The sequence below is a fragment of the Lethenteron reissneri genome, chromosome 21 (assembly GCF_015708825.2).
Source record: "Lethenteron reissneri isolate LAM-NWPU_2019-01 chromosome 21, ASM1570882v1, whole genome shotgun sequence".
Lineage (NCBI taxonomy): Eukaryota > Metazoa > Chordata > Hyperoartia > Petromyzontiformes > Petromyzontidae > Lethenteron > Lethenteron reissneri.
The window spans coordinates 6,518,308-6,544,994 of record NC_083799.1 but is presented as its reverse complement, the minus strand read 5'-3'; the positions used below and the strand labels follow the sequence as shown (position 1 = coordinate 6,544,994).

General features: G+C 46.1%; 1 protein-coding gene across 1 annotated transcript in view; it reads left to right on the top strand.

Annotated features, from left to right (window-relative positions):
* Positions 1–26,687, top strand: part of LOC133345140 (neuropilin-2-like) — a 64,676-nt gene that overhangs the window by 16,619 nt on the left and 21,370 nt on the right. The window contains exons 3-8 of the mRNA XM_061555637.1: positions 351–532; positions 742–1,011; positions 3,095–3,250; positions 4,749–4,918; positions 15,136–15,291; positions 24,819–24,963. Of these exons, the coding sequence (XP_061411621.1) occupies positions 351–532; positions 742–1,011; positions 3,095–3,250; positions 4,749–4,918; positions 15,136–15,291; positions 24,819–24,963 (1,079 nt within the window). The remainder of the gene's footprint in view (positions 1–350; positions 533–741; positions 1,012–3,094; positions 3,251–4,748; positions 4,919–15,135; positions 15,292–24,818; positions 24,964–26,687) is intronic.

Below are 26,687 nucleotides of genomic sequence, written 5' to 3'. Positions count from 1 at the left end.
GCAACACAGAGTCGGGTCACAATGTGCTTAGCCCCGATGCTAAATTCGTAGGTCACGTCAATGAAATATTGGTGCAATATTGAACACCTTTTTTTTACCGTAAGCATTGGGCCATCAGAGCCTTTACACAGCGAGAGTGAGAACTATAGCAGAACGCTTGACACACGCAAGAGCAGATAGTATCATCACTCGTTCTGTTCAGCATTTTACATTTGTTTCAAGTTTGTTCCACATCGAATGTGTTGTGCACTTCCTTTATGCAAGGTCACGTGACAGCATTGGTAGTGCTCGCAGTGCAGTTTTTTGGTAGATCCCAGTATCAGTGGCGATGTTTGCGTTGGGGCGTGCAGGTTTGACTATGTGGAGCTGCGGGACGGTGATGGGCCCTCGGCTGACATCATCGGTCGCTACTGCGGCATGGTGGCACCAGGCCTGCTCGTGTCGTCGGGCTCCGCGCTCTTTGTGCGCTTCGAGTCGGACTATGCGCACCAGGGCGCTGGCTTCTCGCTCCACTATGAGATTCACAAGTCGGGTGAGTGCACGCGGGCCCGCTGGGAGCTGTGCAGGCAGATTTGGTAGAGACAGAGAGTTATGCTTCCTCGCATCAAATTGTCACCCAAATCGTGAAATGGGGTGCAGATAGAGGCAGTGAATCGGCACATGCCTACTCATTAGGTGTTCACAATCAGCAGCAGCAGAAGTGGCAGCACTCTGACTAAAGCTTGATTGTCGCTGTGCCAGTTTCTGGTTCCGACGACTGCTCGTGGAACTTCACGGCACCCTCCGGGGTTCTCTCGTCGCCCGGCTTCCCGGACAAGTACTCGCACTACCTGGAGTGCACCTACACAGTGTGGGCGGGGCCACGGCGCGACCTCGTGCTCCGCTTCACACACTTTCATGTCGAGGGAGTCAGCAGAGGCCCCCCTGGAGCGGGGCACAACCCCCACCTGAATGGGGGAGTGGCCGACTGCCCCTACGACCGTCTGGAGGTGTGGGACGGCCTGTCGAACGGTGAGTGGACGCGTTGGGCAGGTGGGTGGGCTGAGTGTGCGAGTGAGTGGACAGACATACTGTACAGGCCGATGGGTGGGTGGATAGGTGATGTGGGTTGACGGGTGTCCTGCTCAGCGGGAATCTTAGTGGTGATGAATGGTTGAGCGAGTTCAATTGTGAGAGAAGCCAGTTACATTCTAACGATAATCCCCCGCTGTGCACATATGCATATATCATCAAGAATCCATTGCTGCCCTGATAACTAGGCCAGGCCAACTAAAGGTGCTGCTGTTTGCTACTCTGTGGAGTTAGATCACAGAAATCACGTGGGAGGAAACTGGAATGACCTGGTAGAAAAACCCACCATGCAGTTTAAGGGTCACATTTATAGGTCCCCACGAGCAAGTGGACTCGTAAACCCAATTGCCGTACTACCATCCTGGCCATCTCGCAACCCAGTGAGTGGGTTTGGGAGTCTCATAAATCTGCAAAATCCACCAACCCTTCCTTCTAAAGTGCTGAATCACAGGTGTGCATTGTCACCTTGCACACACGGTTTCTGAACAATGATTGGCGGATGTGGTTTGCGTCTAATGAGTGATTTGACATATTGGCAGATAGCACTGTCTCCCCAGTGCAATCATGCTTCACTGCTTTTACAGCATGGAGATCAATGGACAGGAAGGTGGTGATGGTGGACATTAAATTGGGTCATGTCGTTTATTTGTTGCGGTTTGGTAATTGGAATGCAACCTGAAAAGAACAGAGGTTATGAACTTTATTTAATAAATCAAGCCAGAACCACGTTCATGCTAAGCACAGTGCAGCCTTGTGATGTCTTGGTTGTTTTTTTCAAAGTGGTTTGTGGTGGGGAATATCTTGTGCGGTTGCACCCGATCCAAGAGCCGAACGGCTCTTGAACTCGACCTTAATGTGCAGAATCCATTGGCTGTTGGCCGTGTTCTTTGTATAAATAGGAGAGCCGCCGAGGGCCAGGGTGGAAGAGAGGCTCTGCGGGTTGGGTCGTGGTGGAACAGATAGGGAATCCGTGCTTGGACAAAATGCACATGTCCACTCCTAGGTATTAAAATTGTCTAGAGGCTGAGCTTGGATTTTATAAGGAAGCTTGGGAAGATCTTTATTGGTAGGTAGTTTATGCAGAGCGGTGCATAATGTAAGGAACTCATCGAATACACATAGCCGGGCGTGAGGGACTGGTGTAAATTCTAATGATGTTGATGAATTCCCCTAAAAGTGTCACATTTAGAGCCAACCCAAATGTCCTATGCTGAGGCTGTCCAGTAGAGAGTTTCTCATCAAATTCACTTGAGCTGGCAGACATTTGACTGGACGCTGAGTTTTTCTTGGGTAACACACCACATCATATACGCTGTGTTACATATGTGTGGAGAAGAAAACTAATTTGAAGAGATCGAATTCCTCTGAACACTGAAGGAGACGTGTCAGCAGTTTAGCTGCATACAACTGATACGGACTGGATGAGTGGCTTGTCTCATCATGAAGCTCATGTTCTCCCACACCTCATGTACATACAGCTCACTATGTGGACGTGTGCCATGCGTGGCACAGGCTGTTGTCCCAGACCTTGCAGACTTTGGCGGACGTGCAAAAAGACTTTTGCCCCCTCCACTAAAAATCATAGTTGATGGCGTGGATTCATCCGATGGGCTCAATTTTAACAGTTTTAAACAAATTTTTAAATGCGTACGTTACTATTAACATATACTTTTCATGCTTCAAATGTAGAGTCAAAAGTCAATTTTTTAAAAAATATATACATTTTTTATTTAGTGATAAGAGGCACTGCAGCTGAGAGGGGTGGGTCTTGTGTCATTGTGCCCTCGGCAATAGTGCCTCCACAGTACGTGCCGATTTAGTTTGTCTGCTTAACATTCGTGGCATTGCCCACGTCGCATGCCCCCTGGCCTCCACGAATCCCAGAGCCCTCCACCTGCCCCCCATCCCATCGTTGCGCTGGAGTCACCGCTCCCCTACCCCCTGATGGCACTGTCCACGGTGCCGTTTATCTCTGCCACTTGTAACGTGACGGCGCGCTGCTCACGGTGCTCTGTGTGTGCAGTGGGCCCCCTGATTGGGCACTACTGCGGACGGCGTGCGCCCTGGGTGCTGCGCTCCTCCACGGGCGTGCTCTCGCTGCGCTTCTTCACCGATGCCGCCGTGGCACGCGACGGATTCTCCGCCAACTACACCACGATGCCAAAGAACCTGACCAAGGGTGCGTGTGCCCGAAGGCTCTCGGCCGCTGGCAGGAGATGAAGTAGTTTACTGTTCTTTAGGGGGTGGGTTCTCCATGATGTGCCCGAACTTACCATGATGGTTATCCTGACAATGCAGTCCTGAAATACTTTACACCGTTCCAGTGGTCGGATCTGAAAGACCCGTACAATATACGTTCACTCATGACATATGACTGATTGATCCTTTTATGTAATAGGATTTTAAATGGCTTGAATAAGGTCTTTCCAAGGGCAACACACCGGGTACCTTGGACACAAGGCTGCATGCAGGTGTTAAAGTAAACAAGGGAACCAGATGGGTCAGAGCAATGAGCTGGCTCCACTGAGGGCAAGTCCTGGTTTCATTCAACAGTGATTAAACGATGTTCTCAATTGTAGTAGGGTAATGGTCTCAACCTTGTCACAATGACTCCACACAAAAAAACTCCATTACATTACACATTTGTTTTTTGACGTAATTTTTACGTCACAGTAAAACCTTGGATTGCGAGCATGATTCGTTCCGGATTCCGTGCTTGTAATCCAAAGCACTCGTATATCAAAGCGAATTTCCCTATAAGAAATAATGGAAACTCAGATGATTCGTTCCACAACCCAAAAATATTCATGTAAAAATGATTAATAAAAAATACCTTTTTATATTTTTATTATTTAAATGTAATGTAAAGTAATCAAATGTATTAATTACATTTAATCGTGGCTGGTGTGAGGGAGACGAGAGAGAGGAGGAGGGGGCCATTGTTGCAGTACAGTTACTAAAGAACAGTCACTACACTTGGGCACAAAATAAAAAAATGCTTTACGCACACACACGTGGTCACAACACTATAGTAAACAGTATACGCTCGCACGGATGTTGACTATATGAGTGAGGCACGCCGACTGAGACCAAGCATGGGAGACGATTACCTACAATCCCGCAGCGAGAGAGAGAAGAACCATCGGCTCAGTTGTGATCACGTTTATCAAGTAAAAATTTATCAAAAAATGTTGCTCGTCTTGTCAAACACTCGCAGACCAAGTTACTCGCAATCCAAGGTTTTACTGTAGTTTTTTTCAGAATTCTGACATTCGGAAGTCATGGTGAGGTACGATGTTATCAATGCCATTGGCCATCGTGACCTCTTGACCATGAGGTTGGCAAGATGAAGCTCATCGGCACAGGAGCAGCGTTCCGAGTCATGAGATTTTATTCACATCCCAAACTGAGTTGACTCAACCTATAATCATGATCAGTTGTCCATGAAAGAGGCATTTCAAGAAGCCATACAATACGCAATGCCATCTTAAATATCAGTCACATTATATTCGACTACTCATCTTGCAAACCATTCACGTCATTTATTCGGAACAATAACACGCCATTTTCTCATCGACGCCGAATTGAGCACAACATGAAATACAAGACAGATCCACCCATCTACAGCACGCACGCTCATTTACACGTATCCCAACCACGATTGTTTTTGCTCGCAGGGTATGAATGCTTTCAGCCGCTTGGAATGGAATCGGGAGAAATCGAGGATGAGCAGATTATGGCCTCCTCCTCCTTCGTCTCGGACCACTGGGGCCCCGAACTGGCTCGTCTCTACAACCAGTACAACGGCTGGACGCCCTCTTCCGACCTCTCACGCGAGTGGATACAGGTGCCCCTTTGAATGAAATCATCCACACACGCACCAGCACGTTTGCGATACTCACCCAAATGCGGCCTAAATGCAGGCATGCTCTCGGGAAGCAGGAATTTTAAAATTAAACGCTTGGAGCAGAAGAATGTCAGGTTATTTTATTTTGCCTTTTGATGACTTCCTTTATTGTGTCAAACGCAGGTGTTTTATGAACACTTTTTTTCGTGCGTTTGCTACGTTTGCGCCGCCAGGGGAGTTTTGTGAAAAACGTGTTGTCATCACCATGTGTGCGTGTGTCCGCGTGTCCACGCGGCGGAGTTACACTTAAGCGTAATACACACGCGTGCAAGCTCGGTGTGGTACGCAATCGTCGGCACACTGATGGGCAGGCACCTGCTCGAAAGGAACCGACTCAAATCGCACAATAATTCAGCTGAGATCATTCAGCGAGCACGTGCGGGAGACACATAGCACGTCAATCGGCACCCCTTCACCCCACCCCAAGCACGGTTTACACGTGCTCACCACCACCACGGTTGCCCAAACTGGCCGGCACACCGTTTCCGCTGCGGCATGCAAAAGCAATTAACTCCGGCCACCGCCACATCCAAATTTTATGCCTCTTTTAAAAACAGCGCTGGCCTGGAATTCCACGCAGCACCAGCTCTGGGTGGTACCTGTTTACTTGGGCTAGAACGTACACGTGCATCGGTGTGTGTGTGTGCGCGAGTATGCACGTGTGCATGTATGCTACAAATTCGGGTCCTGGGCAGCTGCAGGGCACGATTCGGTACATGCACAGTTTCCTTCCAGTAAATTACTACAGACACATTCCAGCACCCGCTCACTTTCCGCTCACCCGCTCGGTCGCTCACTCCATCGCTTGCTCGCTCGCTTGCTCGCATTTTGGGTGGGGGGGGGGGGACGAAGGGGCTTGGTATGGGAGGCACGTACTCTATTGGGCAACAGGAACGTAATATATGTGTGCATTTAAGAAATACCCTCTCGGGATCACGATTAGCACTGTTAGCATACATTTCTGCTGACTGTGTTTTCGCAAATGGGTTCTTTAGCATGACGGAATGGGCATTAAACACATTGACGCGCACACGCACACACGTGCATGTATGCGCATTAACTCCAGCTTGAACAGAGAAAAGCAACGGTATTATTTTACGGATTGTATAATAATTGTTTGCTTTGCTACTTAAAAATGACATTAAATACAGTGAAAATCTGTATTATGGAACTTAACATTTAGGGCATCTGAACTGAGAACTAATTACATACATGTGTGCGTATGCTTCTTCGCCAAGATCAATTTATTTTCGGATTTATTTTCCAGTTCCCGTGCGTGGATAGGTTTTTTTTGTATGGACATGAATGAATGAGACGTTCTTCGTAAGTGGCCAGGTCCGTGTGGCCGGCTGCGCGACCCATTCCATTTCCAATGTGCTCAGGCGCCGTAGTCTGTTTTAATGATGGGTTATTTCTGTGCTTGGCTTTTTTTTTTTATCCTCTCGCATGGGAATCCTCACTGTTAGCGCTCCTCCCTGCTGCCGTGGTACGTGTACCGCGGAAAGTAAATACGACCAGTCAGAACGCCAGTGACGCGTAGTCGGCATCCGCAGTGCATTTGTGGTGACGGATGCCGTAGGATCCAACTCACTTTAAGTATACAGTTCTCCCACGTGAGAGCGCAATTACGATGACCGCGCTAAAGTTTTTTTTTTTTACCACCAGGTAAGGCCCACTGAGCTATGCAGCTCTTTATCAAGAGTGATCTGGCCACAAATGACAGCTCAAGAAAGTGGCTTATCATGTGGAAACCTGTAGCAGCCAAGTGCTCTAAGTGTACGTTTCTAAATGTGGAGGGGAAAACCAGAGGAGCCGGAGAAACATCCACGTGACCGCGGGGAGAACGTCCAACATCCAAATATACAAGCGTCGGGGTCGGGATCGAACCCACGACCTCCTGTATACCAGGCGAGGTAGTTAACATCTCGCCACCATGGCGCACCCCTAATGCGGACATTCACAGCGTTTATTGCCGTGATGTATAAATGCATGGGTGCACAGCAAATGCAGTCTAAATATTTATGCATGTGTCCGTGTGTATCACGGCTGGCTGAGAATCGAGATCTTTCATCTCCAGGGGTTTACCTGAAGTTTCTGTCTGTGAGAATAACATAATGGACACGTAACCAAATGCATATATACAAAGATAAGTACACATTCACACAAGTTAAAATCCATACACGGTAATGCACGGTCATGACAATTAATTGGGCTGTTTTATGCATCGTACCAGCCAGCTGTGCAAGAACATTCAGAAACTACACATAGCCAGGTGATGGATCAACGTGTTTTGTTAAACATTGTGGTTATCCGGTGCTGTGGCGCGTACCGTAACTTCGTTAGATTAGTCACCCCACTTTCATGCAGACACGTGTGCACACACACACACACACAAATACAGAGTTTGTCTGATACGTAATGTGAGCAGATGTACCATGGCCTGCATATAATAGAGGTTCTTTTTTTTGTATGGTCGATCCCTGAAAATGTAAAAGAAATGGAAAAACTGCACTCAACGATGCTCAAGACATGGGAAATGCTGACTGTGAGCTGCGTCTCCACACTGCGCATAAAATGCATGCGTCAGGCAGTCCCAGTCCAGCACTCTACTACACTGTACAGCAACTACAAAGGCATTCATTTGCGCATCATGATTTATTGTGGATTTCAATGGTTCCACTAGCAATTCTGATCCTTTTTGAAATTATCATTTTCATATTATTTGTTATAATAGGAAAGCAAATTATAACATTACAAGCTGGCTAAATAGCCTTCAATATGGTGTGTGTGAAAATAATGGATATACTGAGACACCGTACCACTGAATTAGCCTGGTATTTCGATGGCACACTAATTGACTGTTGGTGCACGGTGTAGTGGTGCCTAGCGAGTGAGTTGCCGTAGACATCGGCTGTGAATGGGGCAGACAAGAGACACAATTCAGCTGTGGAATGAGCAGCCGCACTTGCCGGTGGTGAGGGCAGAGGCAGCAGCTAGGGTGACAACCTCTTGAGGTACGATGAACCGGAGCCCATCTTGGGCCAAAGATCGTCTCACAAGAATACCAGAAGCATGGGAAAATTGCGTGTGAATGTATTGCCTTGAGTGGTGCCTCATTGCACAACTTAACAAAAAAAAAACAGGACTTTTAATGTCCCGGGAAAACTTGCTGATTTCCCAGGACCTTAAAAATAAAAGGATGATTTTGAGAAATCCAGGACAGGTGGAAACCCGAGCAGCAGCAGACGCAGCGGTAGTAACGGCACCAGATTGGCGATGGCACAGACTAATCAATCGGCACAGGCGCTTCCTTTATTTTGTTTAACTGTAAGAGCAACGCCACCGGCAATTACTGCGCCTTTTCCTGCGGAAAGCAGCCTTTGGCAGCCTTCGGCCAATTTGTCCCCGAATCCACCGACCTCTCTCCCCCTGTCCCCCTTTCCCCTCCTCTCCCTCTCTCCTGTGGTTCAAATCCCAGCCGTCGTCTACCCACCCTCGTCATGCAGCGACGCTGTGAGAAGAGCAACTGTGTGTGGGGAGTGTCAGCGTGCTGATGTTGGCCGCCTTATCTGCAGTCGGCTCGTACGCTGCTGCTGATGACGTTATTGTTGACCTTTTCATAATCACCAACATCACCATTGGCCATTGCCTATCCACTGCTGGATGAAGACGTCACCAAGCCGTTCAAAATTTTCTCACAGTCATGCAATGTAAAAAGTCCGTCACACGAGCCGAGTTCATCGCTCCGTATCACACGTTCGATGTATTGGTTTGTCTGATTCAGTTCTGCGTTGACAAAGTAGCGGTGTCGATCTGCTCCCACATGGGCATGAATAAAATTAACGAATGAATGAAATTGGCTTTTCTCGAGACATTTATTTATTTATTTTACATTGAGAGAATAGCTGGAGATTGTTTGCTGAGAAGACAGACTTGGGTTATGGGGGATTTAAATCCAACCACTGTACACCATGGGCTGTTTGGTTTTCTTTGCAGGACAGACTGAAGGGTCGTACCACCTTCCCCCCCCCCCCTTTTGTGAACCGATAACCAGTGCAGATTTCATTCCACTCAATCTAAACTCGCCTGGTTCGTAGCACAGCGCGCTAACCACTGTGCCACCGCTCTCTTCCAACCACCCCCCTCCCAGTGTATACAAATGTAGGTCAGCATTATGAACCTAGACATTTGTCATCCATTCACCGGCGAGTTACTTTTTTATTCCCGGTGTGACACCGTGGGCGTAGTACCTCGCCCGGCCATGCGTGCGCTGTCGAAATAGATCCGAGAGCCCGGCGTGAGACCTCTTGGCCCTGGCTGCCGTGGGAGGGTCCCAGCGCCTCTCAACATTCGTCGTGAAGTGAGCACAGGAAGGCGCGTGGGCCCCTTTCAAAAGCAACGGGTAGAGCCAGCAGAGGGTCAGAGGTGGCACCGCGGGGCTGTTTGGGTAATTAGGGCTAAACTGCTGGTTCAGTCGTTATGCTGTCACTCTGAACTCTTCCCACGGGCTCTGATCTTGTGGAGTTTTAATGATGTCCCCAGCAGGGCTTATTTGTGAATGCTATAGTCACACCGACACAATACACCCGGGAGGGGATTTATGGGAGAGAGTGGGGATCGCAGTAGTGGGAGTTGGTGGCGGCGGGGAGAGAGAGGGATATTGCATGGGCAGCCTGTGTCTGGGGTGACGGTGGCTGAGCAAGTCAATGCGTTTGTTGGCTCGTAGCCTCGAGTTGAGAATAAGATCGCAGCCACATAAACGTGCTCGTGGAATTTTCTCTGTTGTAAAATTACAGCCGCTTCTCGTGATACCCGTGTTATCTAACTTTGTGATTATTTTTGTTCACCAGGGTCATAGCACAGTGCGTTAACCACTGCACCACCGCTCCATCCCATTTTTTTCCATTCGATTGTACTTATGTACAAATTTGCTTCACGTTCTTTGTCATGTTTTCACGTGATGTTTGTTCTCCTCATTTGTGCTGACATTGCAACTAGTAACGTGTGTGTATGGGGAGCGGTAGTGTAGTGGTTAGCGTGCTGCGCTACGAACCCGACGACCCGAGTTCGATTCCCGCTCATGGCCAACACCAGTGACGATTATCTGAACCGGTCCTGGGCTTCCTCCCCTAGGTTGACTCAGCCTTAAATGAGTACCTGGTGCGGCACTAGGGAGACAAAGGCGGCCGGGCGTGGTGCGGGCCACCCACCCCCTCGTGTGCCGTTCCGGCCTTCATAGGTGCTCGCTAACAACACTTGCCCCAACAGTCTGTTAAGGCGAAACGGGGGATCTTTGTATCTTTGTTTTGTATGCACACACACACACGTGCACGTGTGTGCACGTGTGTGTGTGTATGTGTTGGAGAGTGGGTTCCCACTCATGACCAACACCAGTGACCATTATTTGAATTGGTCCTGGGCCTCTCCTAGGTCAACTCAGCCTCAAATAATTACCTGGTGCGATGTATCAGTTTCAGTTTAATTTATTAGGTATAGCCCTGTGAGCCATGCGGCTCTTGACTCGGGTACAACCGCAACAAACAAAAACATGAACAAAGAACATCTTACAGTGACGACGCGCAACAGAAACATCCAGGAAAAACCAGCAAAATCTTCCAGAAAAAAGCACCGTATATCAACGCTGTGTGCAATATCCCTGTGGGATGCAAGTCAAACAATAACAACCATAAGACAATTTATATGAAAGTTATCAGGCTAACTCCATACTTTAACAAACAAACATGGCTTAACCATACGTTTTCGAAATCACTAAAATAAAGCTATGAAAACAATGTAACAGTGATCATAGGAACTGTGATTAAAATAGAACAATAAACGATATACATAACATGTACGACCAAACTTTGCAGCCATAGCTGGCAGCATGAGTCACTCCACAACAGCAGGAGTATCAGCAGGAGTATAACAATTTTCAATGCACTTTTAAAGATCAGCACAATATAATCAAAACTAAAGATCATTCTTTGCAGCGGACATACGGAGCGATGCATTTGATTTCAGGCCACTCTGAATAGCAGTGGCAGCGGGGGGTGTACAGCTCCTCAAGAGCAGTTTTGAGTGCAGATCTCATAGGTAGTGATCCAAGTTGCAGTTTATTGGCGATAGCTTTCCAGACCCTGGGGGCATCAACAGCAAATGACCTTCCTCCAGTATTTGTACGGCAATAAGGAATGTGAAGCATTTGTTCTTAGAAACAGTGAAGAGATCCAGCAGGTAGTCTGATGATTTTTTTGTAAGTATATCGTGAATAAATAAGATCTGATGCACAAGCCGTCGATCATTAAGAGATGTTAAGTTTGACCCAATGTAGAGATCGCAGTGACTGAACCAGTTCAATGTGTAAAAACATCGCCAATGGGGAGACAAAGGCGGTCGGACATGTTGTTGGCCACCCACTTCCTCGTGTACCGTGCTGACCTTCAGAGGTGTTTGCAAACAGCATTTTCCCCAACAGTCGGTTAAGGCCATACGGGAGATCTTTGTTGGATATTGGTCACATCCAATATCAACAGGGAATATCTCCTGGGCTCTGCGTAGGTGGATTCAGTCTTAAATGAGTACTTGGTGCAGTGTGTAAACATAAACTGTGAAGACAAAAGTGGTATGGCATGGTGCTGGCCACATCACTCGCCATGATAGCGTTCAGAGGTGTTCACTTGCAGCACATGCTCCAACGGTCTGTGCAGCTACATGGGGGATCTTTGTCTTTGCGTGTGTGTGTACGTTTGTCGGTGGGACAGCAGATGAGGAAATGCCTGAATGAGAGCGAAACTGGGAAGCGGATGATGCAGAGCCGGCGATGCTGAGACTGTGTGGTGTTGTGAGAGATGGCTCGTGACCAGGAGCCATTATGTATTACTTGTCTTTGTTTATCACAGAGCGTCGATGGTGTGGACGTGTTCTTAATCGTCTAGCGCTCAACATTATTATGCATGGAACTGCAGGGTGTACTCGGTGCCCTTTGGTCCACGCGGATTTCGATTTGCGCGCGATTGCACGCGCAAAATCGCGCAAATGTTACGCTCGTGCATTGCAGATCCGACTCGGCAGCTTGAAGTCATTTGTTTAGAAGCCACCAGCAGCGCTGCCGAGGGCCATTATTGCTATTACAAATCAGCGACACATTCGCGTGAAGGAAAAACAGCCACCACGTGAATTACACTCGACGGCGGGAAATAAACGGCGATAATGTGAAACCGTACGGGCATTGAAACCGCTTCACATTCCTCTGGCGAGCAACACCATTGTGGCACGTCTCCCCCCCCCCCTTTATCTGCAATGCCGCATTGTGTTTTCACGACGCTCGCTGCTCGTGAATAAATCACACGGCTAATTAAATTTCCCTGCGTTGACCCCTGATTCGCGCACCAAAGCGGAACGCGTGCCCTGCCGGTGCCTTGGGCCACGCGTTCGTTTCCTTCACGCGCCGCCTCGTTTTACCCCTTGTGTGCGCGCACCCCCCCCCCCCCCCCAATCTCAAAATAAAAATGATAACATTGCAGATGAGGAGAGTGATGGCGCGTGGATATGGGGCTGCGTCCCTCTCGTGTGTAAGAATGAGCACCACGCCCTCTTGTGTGGGGGAGGCAACCTCATCGTAATGGACATTAGCATCAACATCATCATCATTCTGCATCCGTCATCATTGTTCATTCATCATCGTCATAATTTAGCGTCTTCATCAGTCACAACCTGATGGGAGAGCGCGTGTTTTAGTTGTGCTGAAAGCTCGAGTAACGTTCGTGTTTTATTTAAATTGGTAAAAAGACACGGCAATTGCTTTTATATAATGTAGAGTATGTGGTACATGCTGCCTTGCTGGAAATTAATGCAGGGTTTATTTTAAATATTGAATTGGGCTGTTTTTCTTCGAAGGGAGTAAAGTGATCCAATAGTAGAATTGGCAAGAAGGCTATCACATTATTTAATGTTTACTAAACAAGGTAAATTTCGATTTAAAGCTTTCGTGACTGCAGGGATCCATCTTCTTGGTTCTTTCGGTAAAGTCACGTAGAAGGGAAGTAATAAAATAATAAAAATAAAACATAATAAAATAAAATAATTCTCACGACGTTATTTTATTTTTTCCCTTCTACGTGACTTTACCGAAAGAACCAAGAAGATAAACAAGGTAAGTTAGTGAGGATATGTGAAGCGTTGTTGACTGGAATGTGTACTCTTCCCTTGAGGGTTTTACCAGTGTGGGCGCATGTGATCTTATGTTTTTAATTTCAGGCGCATCCTCTGTAAAATGCAACATTCATATTTTAAGACCCTGGGTAGCTTGCCAGGAAATGTTGTGTAATATTCAATGTAGCAGCACATGCTTTGCACAGACACTGTGCAGTTAGCATTACACTTCCTCCAACATCGGATCCTCTGTGAGCATTCCAACACATAGAACTTCGTTTGTTTTACTAAGGTGGGTGGGGGGCAGGGGAGGGATGGCGGCGGCAGGGGGGGCAGGAGGGCTCCAGGAAACCTTAAGTCTGGGCGGTGGAGGCAGTGAGGCGGCTGCGGCGAAGCAATAGCCAGGAGGCAGCTGAATACAATCTGAGCCTCGACTGTTCCGCATGTAACGGCGTGCCGATACTTAGATTTAAATCGATTATTTTTGGAGGATGTATACTTTTTTTTCATAGCACTCCCATTCCTATGCTGGACGAAGGCCTCCCCACGGACAGCCGTGTTGACGGTGGCGTTTGTTTGACCATACTTCATCATGCTCGTCAGAGCGGTTTGGTGGAAGAGTGCCTTTTGGGGTGGAACGATGCATTAGTTCACAGGATAGAAGCAATTCGAACAGCTTGTGATGCGTATTTAAGAATCGATGTTTTGTTGATTTGTATGTGTAATATGACCTATCCCTCCTGCCACTCGCAACTAGAGGCCACTACATGAACCATAGCTGATTTTTTTTATCGACTTGAGTCCCTCCTGAATCTTGATCATTCATAAAATCACCAGGTTAAGTAGCTAAGCCTTCAATTTGCAGACCGCATGTTTTCACAAATTCATTAAAATCACGAGAGGTGCGAATCGTTACATTCGTAATATCTCACAGCACATCCCATCATGCATATGTAAGAATCAATCAACTCGCACAAATAATACACGTTTGCATAAACGAGTCGGTCAAAACAAGATAAAAACTAATCCATTGAATTTAAAGGGAACAACAACTGCGACAAAACATCAGCAAAACTTTAATATAATAGCAATAACATTATGAACACGTTTTCAGTTTGGCGAGCTGTTAACTACCTCTCCTGGTGTACAAGAAGTTGTGGGTTTCGTTTCCGATCCTAACGCCTGTATATTTTGAGTTTGCATGTCTCTCGCCACCTGGTCGCACGGATTTCTCTCCAAGTCCTCCGATTTTTCCCTCCACATTTAGAAACATGCGTTTAGAGTTCAATCGAGATTTGAAGCTTTCGTGACTGCAGGAATCCATACTCTTTGGTTATTTCGGTAAAGTCACGTAGGTAGAAAAATAAAACAAAATAAAAATAATATATCACGACGTTTCGATGGCAACACAAACGGTCGTCCTCAGGTAGAAAAAATAATCCAGCAGTTCCACAAACCAAAAGCAATCGATTACCACGGACAATTCGATGCATAAATCTTGAGCTTAACAATCGATTTTCATCCAATAATACACGTTTTTTTTGTTAGATCTCGTAAATGTAAATGTGTCGTTTAACCCGCCACAACCCGACAGCCAATTAGTAAGGTTTGTCACAAAAACAGAACGTGCCAATTCGTTACTTGTACAGCACACCGGTGTGTTGGAGAGCAAATCCACAACATTTGCAATGTGAGTACAACATTTCGCCAGTAATTACAACTAGCATCATAAGGCGAACAGCCAATCCTTACTAATTGGCTGTGTTGGGTGGTGGCGAGTATTAACGACACATTTATATTTACGCGATCTAACCCAAAAAACTTGTATTATGGATTATATTGGTCGTAAAAGCCTACGTGTTAAATCGATTTTCAACGAGAAAATCAACTTTCCCTGGGAGAGAGCATCCTAGACGCATGTGTGCCTTTATGCACCCCTTGTTGGCATCCAATCATTACGCCCCTTCCCCCACCCCCGACAACCTTTCCCCGGCTGCTCATGCCAGGTGGACCTGCGCTTCGTGCGCGTGCTGAGCGGGGTGGCCACGCAGGGCGTTATCTCCAACGCCACGGGGCGGCCGTATTATGTGACGTCGTACCGCCTGGAGTACAGCACCTCAGGGGACGACTGGACCGTGTACCGCGACGACAAGAAGAGCAAGGTGAGTCGGGCTGCCGCCCCGAGCACCCGCCGGCTCCTTCACCCTGGCGCACGCTTGTCCGCTTCACTCTAGTGGTTGCTCATTTGCCTGCTTGCCAGCTCACTTACACACCCGCTGAAATCTTCACTCACCCACCTACCTACCCACTCACTCACATATTCATAAACAAACTCACATTCTCACTCACTTATCTACCCACCAACCCATTCACTTGTCCACTCACCCTTCAGTTTAATTATTCATCCACCCGCTCATAATTCCACTGATCCAGGTCACTCTTGTACTAATGAGTTTTCACCTGGTTCAACAAAATGAACTTAAACACAATAATTTTGAAACGCAGTCACTTACTCACTCATCACTCATTCACCCACGCATCAACTTACCTACCCACCAGCTGACTTTGTGCCGTCACTTGCCTGATTATAAACGTACCGACTCGCCAATCTGATTCCTCTGGTCGTCAAACACCTGTTGCTCACCTACTCTTAATTAGCAAAGAAAGCCATGTCACTCACATGCATACTCACTCATGAAAATATACACATACACACACGCATCAGCAGAATTACCATAGTAATCACCGGTATAGAAGGAGCAGCATCATTATTTAATCAGCTGTTAATATTCTACTTATTTTTCTTTCGTGCAAGGTTAGAGCATTTGGCAGTTTTTATTTAAATCATGAACAATGAACAAAATATCAGATTGGGGGCGTTGAAATATGTGATTATTGAGTGAATGGGTAAAATAGCAGTAACTTGTTGTATACGCTGTATTAATGTGACAATGAAAGCAGCATTATGATGATGGAAAAGATTGTTCACTGTGCGTTCGCCTTCATTATGATCTCCAGTCAGTGGTGTCCATATTGTAATTGTGTCGATTATAATGTCTGTTGATAACCATGTTCTTTAATGAAGAGGGACATTGTTACATTATAGAGCATTCAACAAAGGACAGCAAAGAGATATTTTAATAAACATGAATAATATTCCTCCCCTCGGATCAGTGAACAGGTTTTGTAGCTCAGCACTTCTGTCAGCTTAAATTGGTCAAAGATTTTGTGAAATAGTTCTATACATGAACTGATTTGCGTTATTTCAAGCTTGAAAGACAGTAGCCTGGCCTCTATGAAGAAATATTCAATTGTTTCTGTTCACAGCCAAATTATAGTCATAGTGATGTGATTTACACTTTGTCTTTACAATATTGGCTTGATTTTAACAGCTGTCTGTGATTGGATGGAATCGGTTACATGTACCTTATTTCCAACTCATTCACCGCATCCTATGTTATCCATTTATTTGAACGAAATATAAAGGGCATGCGTTATTATTCTGCTCGCGAGGAGGATAGGTTTCTTGGAAGGGCATATACCGGATATTTGTATTCATCCGTGTCAATATACAGGAAAGTTTTATATTATTTAAATATAAGTTATTTGGTGATGCTGTGTCAGCAGTGGTGCACAAGCAAAGTTTACAAGGAAACTTAACACATTTGTCAAAAATACTGTTTTAAAATAAAAATATACAATATGAGATGTTCTGGCCAATGGTCATTGCTTGCAACATCACCACTTATATATTTCTAAAGTCACAGTGTTATTGATAAATGTGTCGGTCTTTTTTAATATATATTATTTAAATTACCAAAAAAACTGGAATAGGACACACGGCAAGTGTTGTAAATTTATGCTTGACACGTCCTGTATCTTTTTCATGTAGACAAATGCGTGTGGATTTTGCTGCTGTCATTGATATTGTGTATTTCCAGCTGTGATGGATTACCTGGGGCACATGTGTGAATAAATCATGGATCACGGGTTGCAGGAGCATCCAGAATCCGATTATTAAATTAGTTGTTTTCGAGTCACGGGCCAGGTCACAGCACTGTGTGTCACTTGACATACAGGAAAATAAGGAAAGCAAACGCACACATGTATACACATGCACACCTACGTACACACACCGAAACGTACACGTGCACAAATATCCACAAAAACAAAGGCTCTTGCAGCAAGTGCTATTAGCCAGCACCTATGCAGTTTGGGGGCGGCACACGAGGGGGTGGGTGACCAGCACCACGCCCGGCCGCCGCCTTTATTGCCCTTCAGTGGAAATGTTTTACACATTGCACCAATTACTCGTTTGCGGCTGTGTTGATCTCAAGGATGCCCAGGGCTGGTTCTGAGAATTATTACGAGTGTTGGCTGCGAGTGGGAATCGAACTTGGATAGTAGTCGAGTTCATAATGCAGCGTGCTAACCCCCCCCCCCCCACACACATGCACACATGCACACAGTTGCTTTGGTGCAACGAGCCATTGAGCCGTAGGAATTTCCATGGGGTCCAGCCTGTGACGCTCAAGACGCTATTACGATTCCTTCTGATGATGTCGGCTACACTGGCGGGCTGAGCATTGATAAGTGAGGAGCGATAAGCACTGGCTGGGCCATTTTTATCGATTATAGGACATTTTTCTTCACCGAGATAATATATTAACTTGGCTGCAGTGTGAATCATTCTGACCCTCAGAGTGGTCCTTGACTCGCCACCCGCAAGGGGCACCCTCCGTCGTGAATGTCCGCGCGATCTTCTGCTGCGGCAATGCATCGTATATAGACCAGCAGTCGGTCGCCCTGCTTTGAACTCGTGGTATGGAATGCAGATGCATCCTGAACGCTGTGCCAGTCAGGAGCGGCAGCAGAGTAGGAGGCCCGAGAGGCTGGGGGGAGGGGCTGGTGAGGGGGATGTTTATGGAATTATGGGGAGATGATTTTGTCACTCGGGGCTGCAGTCCGGCTTAGTTCACAAGCAGACTCTGTTTTCTGGATGTGATCCTTGCCCAAGTGGCTTCCCTTGTTCATCGTGGCACTCACTGCATCCTACACGCTGGATGCCTCCTTTCCACAATCCAATATTTTTGTCCCCCAAATGTTTTCAGACTTTATTTCAATGACAGACAAAAAAAGATTTGCACGTAGGCTTTCACGACCAATATCATCCATAATAGAGGTATTTTGAGTTAGATTGTAAATGTTGTGGCTTGGCTCTCCAACACACCGGTGTGCTATACTAGTGACGAATTGGCATGTTCTGTTTATGTGACAACCCTTAGTAGTCGGCTGTGTCGGGTGGTGGCGGGTTTTAACGACACATTTATTATATATTTACGCGATCTAACCCAAAAGACCTCTATTATGTCATGGGCCAGTCGTTTCACCAGTTCTGCCACTGCATCAGGCCTGTTGTGTGCCAGCTGGAAACTTCATTTATCGTCTCGTTTTTCTCAGCAATAATATTGCAATTGAGTGACGACGCACACTGCACTCTCTTGGCAAGAATCTCGTTTTAAATATATCAAATTATGTATTGACTCTGGAACTCCCAATCCATCGTTGGGTGTGTAGTTTTTGGTTCCGCAGAGGACATTTTCACATGCACTGCACAACCGCTGCCTTGATCTCTTAACCTGCAGCGATACAAGTGTGTGGTTCGTGACAACACTGCGCCCTGGCTATTACAACAAATCCATACATCTGGTAAAGTAGACTTCAGGGGCAGTGTGGTGTGCAGCAAAATCCATTGTTGTAGTATACCACAATGCTCCCGTGTCTATGTTTCCTACTTCCACAACCCTGCATTGACCAGTGTGGTCAACTATGATCAAGCAACTCCTACGACCCGTACGTAGAGTGAAACAGGGATGTACGTGAACAAATACACAGAGCAGTCGTCCAATAGCTCACTCCCAACTGTTCTTCACCTTTATTTGTCGTGAACCAAAACTGTATACTGTAGAGGAGAAGTGCGACTCGTTTTTGTGATGATGGCATTGCGTGATTTCACAAGTGTTTACGAGCTCGCACTCGTGTGTGTGCGATTGGCCCCCATCTGCATGAAGCGCCACAGTTTACTCCTCAATCACACAGAGGCGTTTAGCGCAGTGTGGCAGAGAGCGGTGTACAGACGCCATCTCTCATAGCGTGCTCATAAGTAAGCTCCCGGATAAAACCGTGGCCCGCAGGCAGGAGTCTTAGAAACAAAGCGTTTGGAATATCAGAGAAAGGCGTTGCTGGCCGTAGGCAAATTAGAGGACGTTGCTCGGTTTGGCCATTCGCGAAATGCTCCATAAACTCGTAGGTGCTGCGTTCGCATAAATGGATTCCAATTATAAGTGCCCACTTAATAAAGCTGTTTTGCATGGAGTAAAATCCCATTAAAATCCCATTTGCTTAATTTAGTAAACAAGCGAGGTGGCCATGCTGGTCCGTTGGCTGTCACTGTTTAAAGACCCCCTGCTGCCAAGAGGCCTCATTCGTCCTCTGCTTATAGCGGTTCTATAGTAGTTAATGTTGTCATCGGAACCACGCTCCATATTTAGTACGGTACAGTTTTTAACGGAAATTTAATTTTATTCAAAGTTAAAAAAAATTCTCAACAAGGACAGATTATATTTATCATTCCGTTAGTCGACGATTCATATTTTACAGTCACTTTGAAGAGCTGTTTGACAGCAGCCTATACATGAATCAATTAATTAAACAATTATATCCAATTATAGCATTGAGTGATGAAATTTAATAGCCATTATTTAAATTTATATAGGGTCTGAATAACAAAAACGATCCTCCCCATAGCTATCTGCGTAAGATCAACCGAAAATATGAAAAATAAATGGAAACATTTTAATAATAAACAAAATGTGAGATAAGCAGTGGCAAACCACATCAATCATGAGCCACCAGAACCACTGCAGTCTTAATGATGCAGTGTACAGCCCTATGAACCCGCTCACCTAAGTTCAATTCCCAGCCACAGCAAATATCAGTGGCGAGCGATGTTCTAACCAGTCCTGGGCATGGCCTCTCACTTTCATCAAGCCTTACTGACGAGTGTGGTGAAGTATGCTTAAGCAAGATCCACAACTGACACAGCATCATGAGATGCATTGACAAAGGGCTATAACATCTGATACAATACTTAGTATTACTATTCTATAATGATACTGGCAACAAGTCATTTAACGGCAGCATTATTACTATTATTATTACGATAGCTTATCCTTAAATGTTGCTCTACAATTGTGTAAACATCAAGTATTTACTATCACAGAGCATACAGCATGATGGAAACTTCATAAGGATGAAACATATCTATAACGACGATTAAAACACGGTCAGGGGAGCAATTTATCAAATTCAACGAAGGGCCATTATTGCTGGCCAGCGTCGCTGGCAAATAAAGTACTGCTTGTTTGAGGATCCTTGGAATGCACAGAGATAGACAGTGGCGATGACCTAAGACTGTGCAAAATTGTAGTCCAGACTTGTAGGGCAAATACAACACTAATCTCTTGTTGGTCTGCCTGGTGACTGTCACTCAAAACCCTTGCAGGCTTTTCTCTCCCGCATCGGTTAAATGTGATGTCAAATCTGTAATAGAACTGTGTATATTTCACTTGTCAAGAAACGATGTTTGCAGATGTTGTTTTGATGTTGAGCCTGCATGCAATTCATTATACGATTAAAGTGCCATTTTCTTGGGTCTTTCAGTAAAGTCACGTGGATAGGATCAAAGAAAATAACAAAAGCAACCAAAAAACTACGACGTTTCGATCGCAACACTTTTCTTATTTTCTTTGATCCTATCTATGTGACTTTACCGAAAAATCCAATAATATGAATTCCTGCAGTCACAAAAACTTTACATCAAGATTTAAAGTACCATTGCTGTGTACGTCTGGGCTTCACACGCACGCGCGCGTACACACGCACGCAAGCACACACTGGCACTGAGCGACAAAGAACGGGAGCACTGCATCTGACATATTGAATGCCGGCGGACACACGCTTTGTCTATTATGTGGTCATATTCTCCTTTCATGTGGATTTTTGGACGGTGTGCATGTGCGTAAACGCGTCTGTGAGAATGTACAAGTGTGCGGGGAAGTGGCAGCGCAGCGGTTAGTGCACTGGGGATACGAGCCCATCGACCTCGGTTCAGTTGCCTACCATTGCAAACATCAGTGGCGAGTGATGTCCAAACCCGTCCTGGGCCTCTCCCATAGATCGACTCGGTCTTAAATGAGTACCTGGTGCTGTGTGTAAATATGAGCTTTGGGGAGACATGGCTGGGCGTGGTGCAGTCGTCCACACCTCCCTGTCGTGTGCTGTTCCTGCCTTCATAGGTGCCCGCCAACAGCACTTGCCCCAACATTCTATGTAGTCTCAAGGGGGGAATTGTGTTTTGTCTAGGGAACGATGATAACATGTTGGTTCGCGCACCACTGTTCAAACCCAGCGACGATCTCTATTCAATACTTGCCCACGAATAAATCAGTAGCCGGTGGTATCTAAAGTGGTTCTGGGGCTTGCCTAGGTTGACTCAGCCTTAAATAATTACTTGGTGTGGTGTATCCAGAAAAGATCTGGGGAGACATAGTCAGCGAGGCATGGTGCCGGCCACACTTCTTTGTATGCCTTGCTGACCTCAATCGGTATTTATTAAAGGCACTAGCGTGTAATCTGCAATGATAATCACAAGTCATTGTGCACAAAAAAATATTTGTTGGTCGTTTCATACGGTTAGAATCCCAGTGTCCTAGGTTCAAAACCTGAATGAATACAGCAGTTATAATTGTACTTTGAGCTTAGCTTTTACATTATCTATATTATTCATTCTAAAGGATAACCCTAATCCCACGTGTTAGCACAGCAGCAGCAACAACACCACCACAATTTGCATTTATAAAGCATATATCTAAAGGTACCATTTAGAAGCCATGGGCTATTTATTTTATAGGCGGAGACTATGTCATAGGCAGAGGAAAGAGAGGAAGCTCTTGAGCCTGGACTCGAGATAGGGGCAGGGATTCACCCAGCAGGGATTGCAAGGATTGCTGGGTGAAGGGAGTTCCAGACTGGGCGGCCAGCAGAGGAGAATAAGTGACGGAATTATCATTCTCAAATGCATAGCGTGGCACATGTAACTCGCATAACATATTACTCAGGAGGCACAAAACGATTCACCGGCTCATATTGACTCTTGCACTCAAAAAGCATGCTTCAAATTGTGCGTCTGAGAACCGGTCATTTAGGATGTACGCAAATTTTATGCAAAATCATATCTCGCATTATATTTGGGCTGATCTAATCAATGTATGTACACATGTGATATGTAGAAATTGTACAGAACAAAAAAAGAAACCATACATTTGCATGCTGTTTTCATGCACACGTGTGCACAAATCTTCTCAGTTAGGCAGTCAACCCATACATAATACAGTGAGGGAAATAAGTATTTGATCCCCTGCTGATTTTGTACGTTTGCCCACTGACAAAGAAATGATAAATTTAGAATTTTAATGGTAGGTTTATTTGAACAGTGAGAGACAGAATAACAACAACAAAATCCAGAAAAACGCATGTCAAAAATGTTATAAATTGATTTGCATTTTAATGAGGGAAATAAGTATTTGACCCCCTCTCAATCAAAAAGATTTCTGGCTTCCAGGTGTCTTTTATAAAGGTAACGAGCTGAGATTAGGAGCACACTCTTAAAGGGAGTGCTCCTAATTTCAGTTTGTTACCTGTTTAAAAGACACCTGTTCACAGAAGCAATCAATCAATCGGATTGCAAACTCTCCACCATGGCCAAGGCCAAAGAGCTCTCCAAGGATGTCAGGGACAAGATTGTAGACATACACAAGGCTGGAATGGGCTACAAGACCATCGCCAAGTAGCTTGATGAGAAGGTGACAACAGTTGGTGCAATTATTCGCAAATGGAAGAAACACAAAAGAACTGTCAATCTCCCTCGGCCTGGGGCTCTATGCAAGATCTCACCTCGTGGAGTTGCAATGATCATGAGAACGGTGAGGAATCAGCCCAGAACTACACGGGAGGATCTTGTCAATGATCTCAAGGCAGCTGGGACCATAGTGACCAAGAAAACAGTTGGTAACACACTACGCCGTGAAGGACTGAAATCCTGCAGCGCCCGCAAGGTCCCCCTGCTCAAGAAAGCACATATACATGCCCGTCTGAAGTATGCCGATGAACATCTGAATGATTCCGAGGACAACTGGGTGAAAGGGTTGTGTTCAGATGAGACCAAAATGGAGCTCTTTGGCATCAACTCAACTCGCCGTGTTTGGCGGAGGAGGAATGCTGCCTATGACCCCAAGAACACCATCCCCACCGTCAAACATGGAGGTGGAAACATTATGCTTTGGGGTGTTTTTCTACTAAGGGGACAGGACAACTTCACCGCATCAAAGGGACGATGGACGGGGCCATGTACCGTCAAATCTTGGGTGAGAACCTCCTTCCCTCAGCCAGGGCATTGAAAATGGGTCGTGGATGGGTATTCCAGCATGACAATGACCCAAAACACACGGCCAAGGCAACAAAGGAGTGGCTCAAGAAGAAGCACATTAAGGTCCTGGTGTGGCCTAGCCAGTCTCCAGACCTTAATTCCATAGAAAATCTGTGGAGGGAGCTGAAGGTTCGAGTTGCCAAACGTCAGCCTCGAAACCTTAATGACTTGGAGAAGATCTGCAAAGAGGAGTGGGACAAATTCCCTCCTGAGATGTGTGCAAACCTGGTGGCCAACTACAAGAAACGTCTGACCTCTGTGATTGCCAACAAGAGTTTTGCCACCAAGTACTAAGTCATGTTTTGCAGAGGGGTCAAATACTTATTTCCCTCATTAAAATGCAAATCAATTTATAACATTTTTGACATGCGTTTTTCTGGATATTTTTGTTGTTATTCCGTCTCTCACTGTTCAAATAAACCCAGCATAAAAATTATAGACTGATCATTTCTTTGTCAGTGGGAAAACGTACAAAATCAGCAGGGGATCAAATACTTTTTTCCCTCACTGTACCTGGGTCTGTCCCCGTGACTTCCTGCCCGACGAGCCTTCCACACTCCACATAACGTCATCAACGTGCACCTCGCCTCGCACAACTGCCGCGGTGACGTCGCCGTCACTTCGCGGTGAACAACGGCGGCTGTTGTTGTAGCTATTGTAAATTTGCGGCTGTTGTTGTAGCTATTGTAAATTTTCTGCTGTTGTTGTAGCTATTGTAAATTTGCTGCTGTTGTTGTAGCTATTGTAAATTTGCGGCTGTTGTTGTAGCTATTGTAAATTTGCGGCTGTTGTTGTAGCTATTGTAAATTTGCGGCTGTTGTTGTAGCTATTGTAAATTTGCTGCTGTTGTTGTAGCTATTGTAAATTTGCTGCTGTTGTTGTAGCTATTGTAAATTTGCGGCTGTTGTTGTAGCTATTGTAAATTTGCGGCTGTTGTTGTAGCTATTGTAAATTTGCGGCTGTTGTTGTAGCTATTGTAAATTTGCGGCTGTTGTTGTAGCTGTCGTACACAAACACGCACCTTTGCCTGAATATCTCTGTGCTTCTGCACGTGCGTACGTTTGCACATGTTGTGTAGTAATGCATTTCAGTGCGTGTGCGTGCTTAAAGTGAATGCGTGCGTGCTTGCGTGCGTCGGAGCAGGAGTTTGTGGGCAACCAGGATGCAAACTCGGTGGTGCTGAACCGCCTGGCGGAGGTGGTGATTGCGCGCTACGTGCGCATCAAGCCCCTGCGGTGGGTGGGGGGCATCGCACTCCGCTTCGAGCTCTACGGCTGCCAGGTCACAGGTGAGCAGCCTGCAAAGCGCCACCGCTCCCCGCCGCGGTCCCGGTCATGTTTTTGCCTGCCGCAGCCTGCACACTTGTCACCTCCATCACAGTTGTTCCGCGATATCGACTCCTGAGACAAATTTCCTATCCTCACAATAACATGCATTGACATTTTGTAAGTTAATACTTGTGTAGTGAGTCCAACTGAGTCGCAGACGTTCTCTTGGGAGCAACACTATTTATTTCACCAACTCAACATAACACAACCTACACTTGGGTGTTGAATGCCCATCGAGCCACGCTACGGTAGAACTAGACACGGTTCGCTATCCCGGTTCGGATCATAAGCTGGGTCCCGGACCGCGTGGCTCGAGGCTTCTTTTACCCGATGTGGATCTTCTTCACCAGCAACACGAGCTAGATTTGAAGCTTTCATGACTGCAGGGATCCATACTCTTTGGTTCTGTCGGTAAAGTCACGTAGGTATAAAATCAAATAAATCGCGACGTTTCAATTGCAACACAATCAATTATCATAAGGTGGGAAAACCACAGCAATTTTTATTTTGCTGAAGTGGGAGACAGAGCTGCCGTGGTAAGAGGTTATATAGGTAAGAAAGGGGGGAGGGGCAAGGGGGGAGAGAGAGGGGGGGTAGGGGGAAGGGAGCGCTGTGTGGATGCTAGGAGAGGGCACACATCCTCACTGAGCTCAAAACTCTGTAATGAGCATCCTGCATTGGGATGTTTTCGCTAATTTGGTTAACGAGCGGTTTGGTATGTGGGAAGAAAATCAACCATGCATACGACGGGGTAACAAAGCCCTGCACAGGTTAAAGAATGAATTGCTCTGCCGTCATCTCCAAGCAACTTCAAAGCCCAAGCCTCACAATTCCCATGCAGTCTACCCCCTTGAAACGCTAACCAGGCTAAACCTCTGCGAAGCTTCTGAGATCCGATGAGATCGGGTATAATCAGGCCGAGTTTGGAGATTGAAAAAGCATAATATTGGTTGGTGATCATAGTAGTTATCAGAAGTGGGTGGTTTGTCGAATTATAATAATTGGAAGTGGTTAGCCGGTTTTTACTTTGTGGCCTCAATACCTGATGAGCGTGGTGAGAAGGCAGGGGAGAACTGGCGAGACAGAAGCCAGCGCTGGAACGTGGATGCCTACGCATTGCAATCCCCAAACCTGTCGACTGCAATTGCACGCGTGTGCCAACGCGGCGGGAGGTTGAATCGATGTTCCTCGCCTAGCCCGCTCATCCATTCCACACCTCCACGAGCCCGTGAAATGCCGTGCTCAGCCAGAGCTCACCCCATGTAGCGTGTCGCTCACTCAGTCTTTCAATTAACCAATTAGCTTCTAATTAAATCTGAGTCTATTGAGATGGAATATCCCCCTTGCTAGGGACACCCCAGATAATTCGTACAGGCAAAGGACTGTAATGGCTAATTTGTCGTAATTTAAGGGTATGTTTTTTATAGATTTTTTTTCTTTTTTTACGGCCCTTTGTAAATCCACTCTTGGATGAAGGTTATCCCATTACATTACTCTGGCTGGGATGAAGGCTATCGCAGCCACAGGAGTTGTTTAACCATACTTTGTCTGCAAGGACCGGTTCAGATATCGCTCGTCACTGGTGTTCATTACCGCAGTACGCTAACCATTGTGCCACTGCTCCTCCATCATATAAGGTCCTCGTGCGTGACTACTCATAATTATTGGGCCCAGTTCACTCATG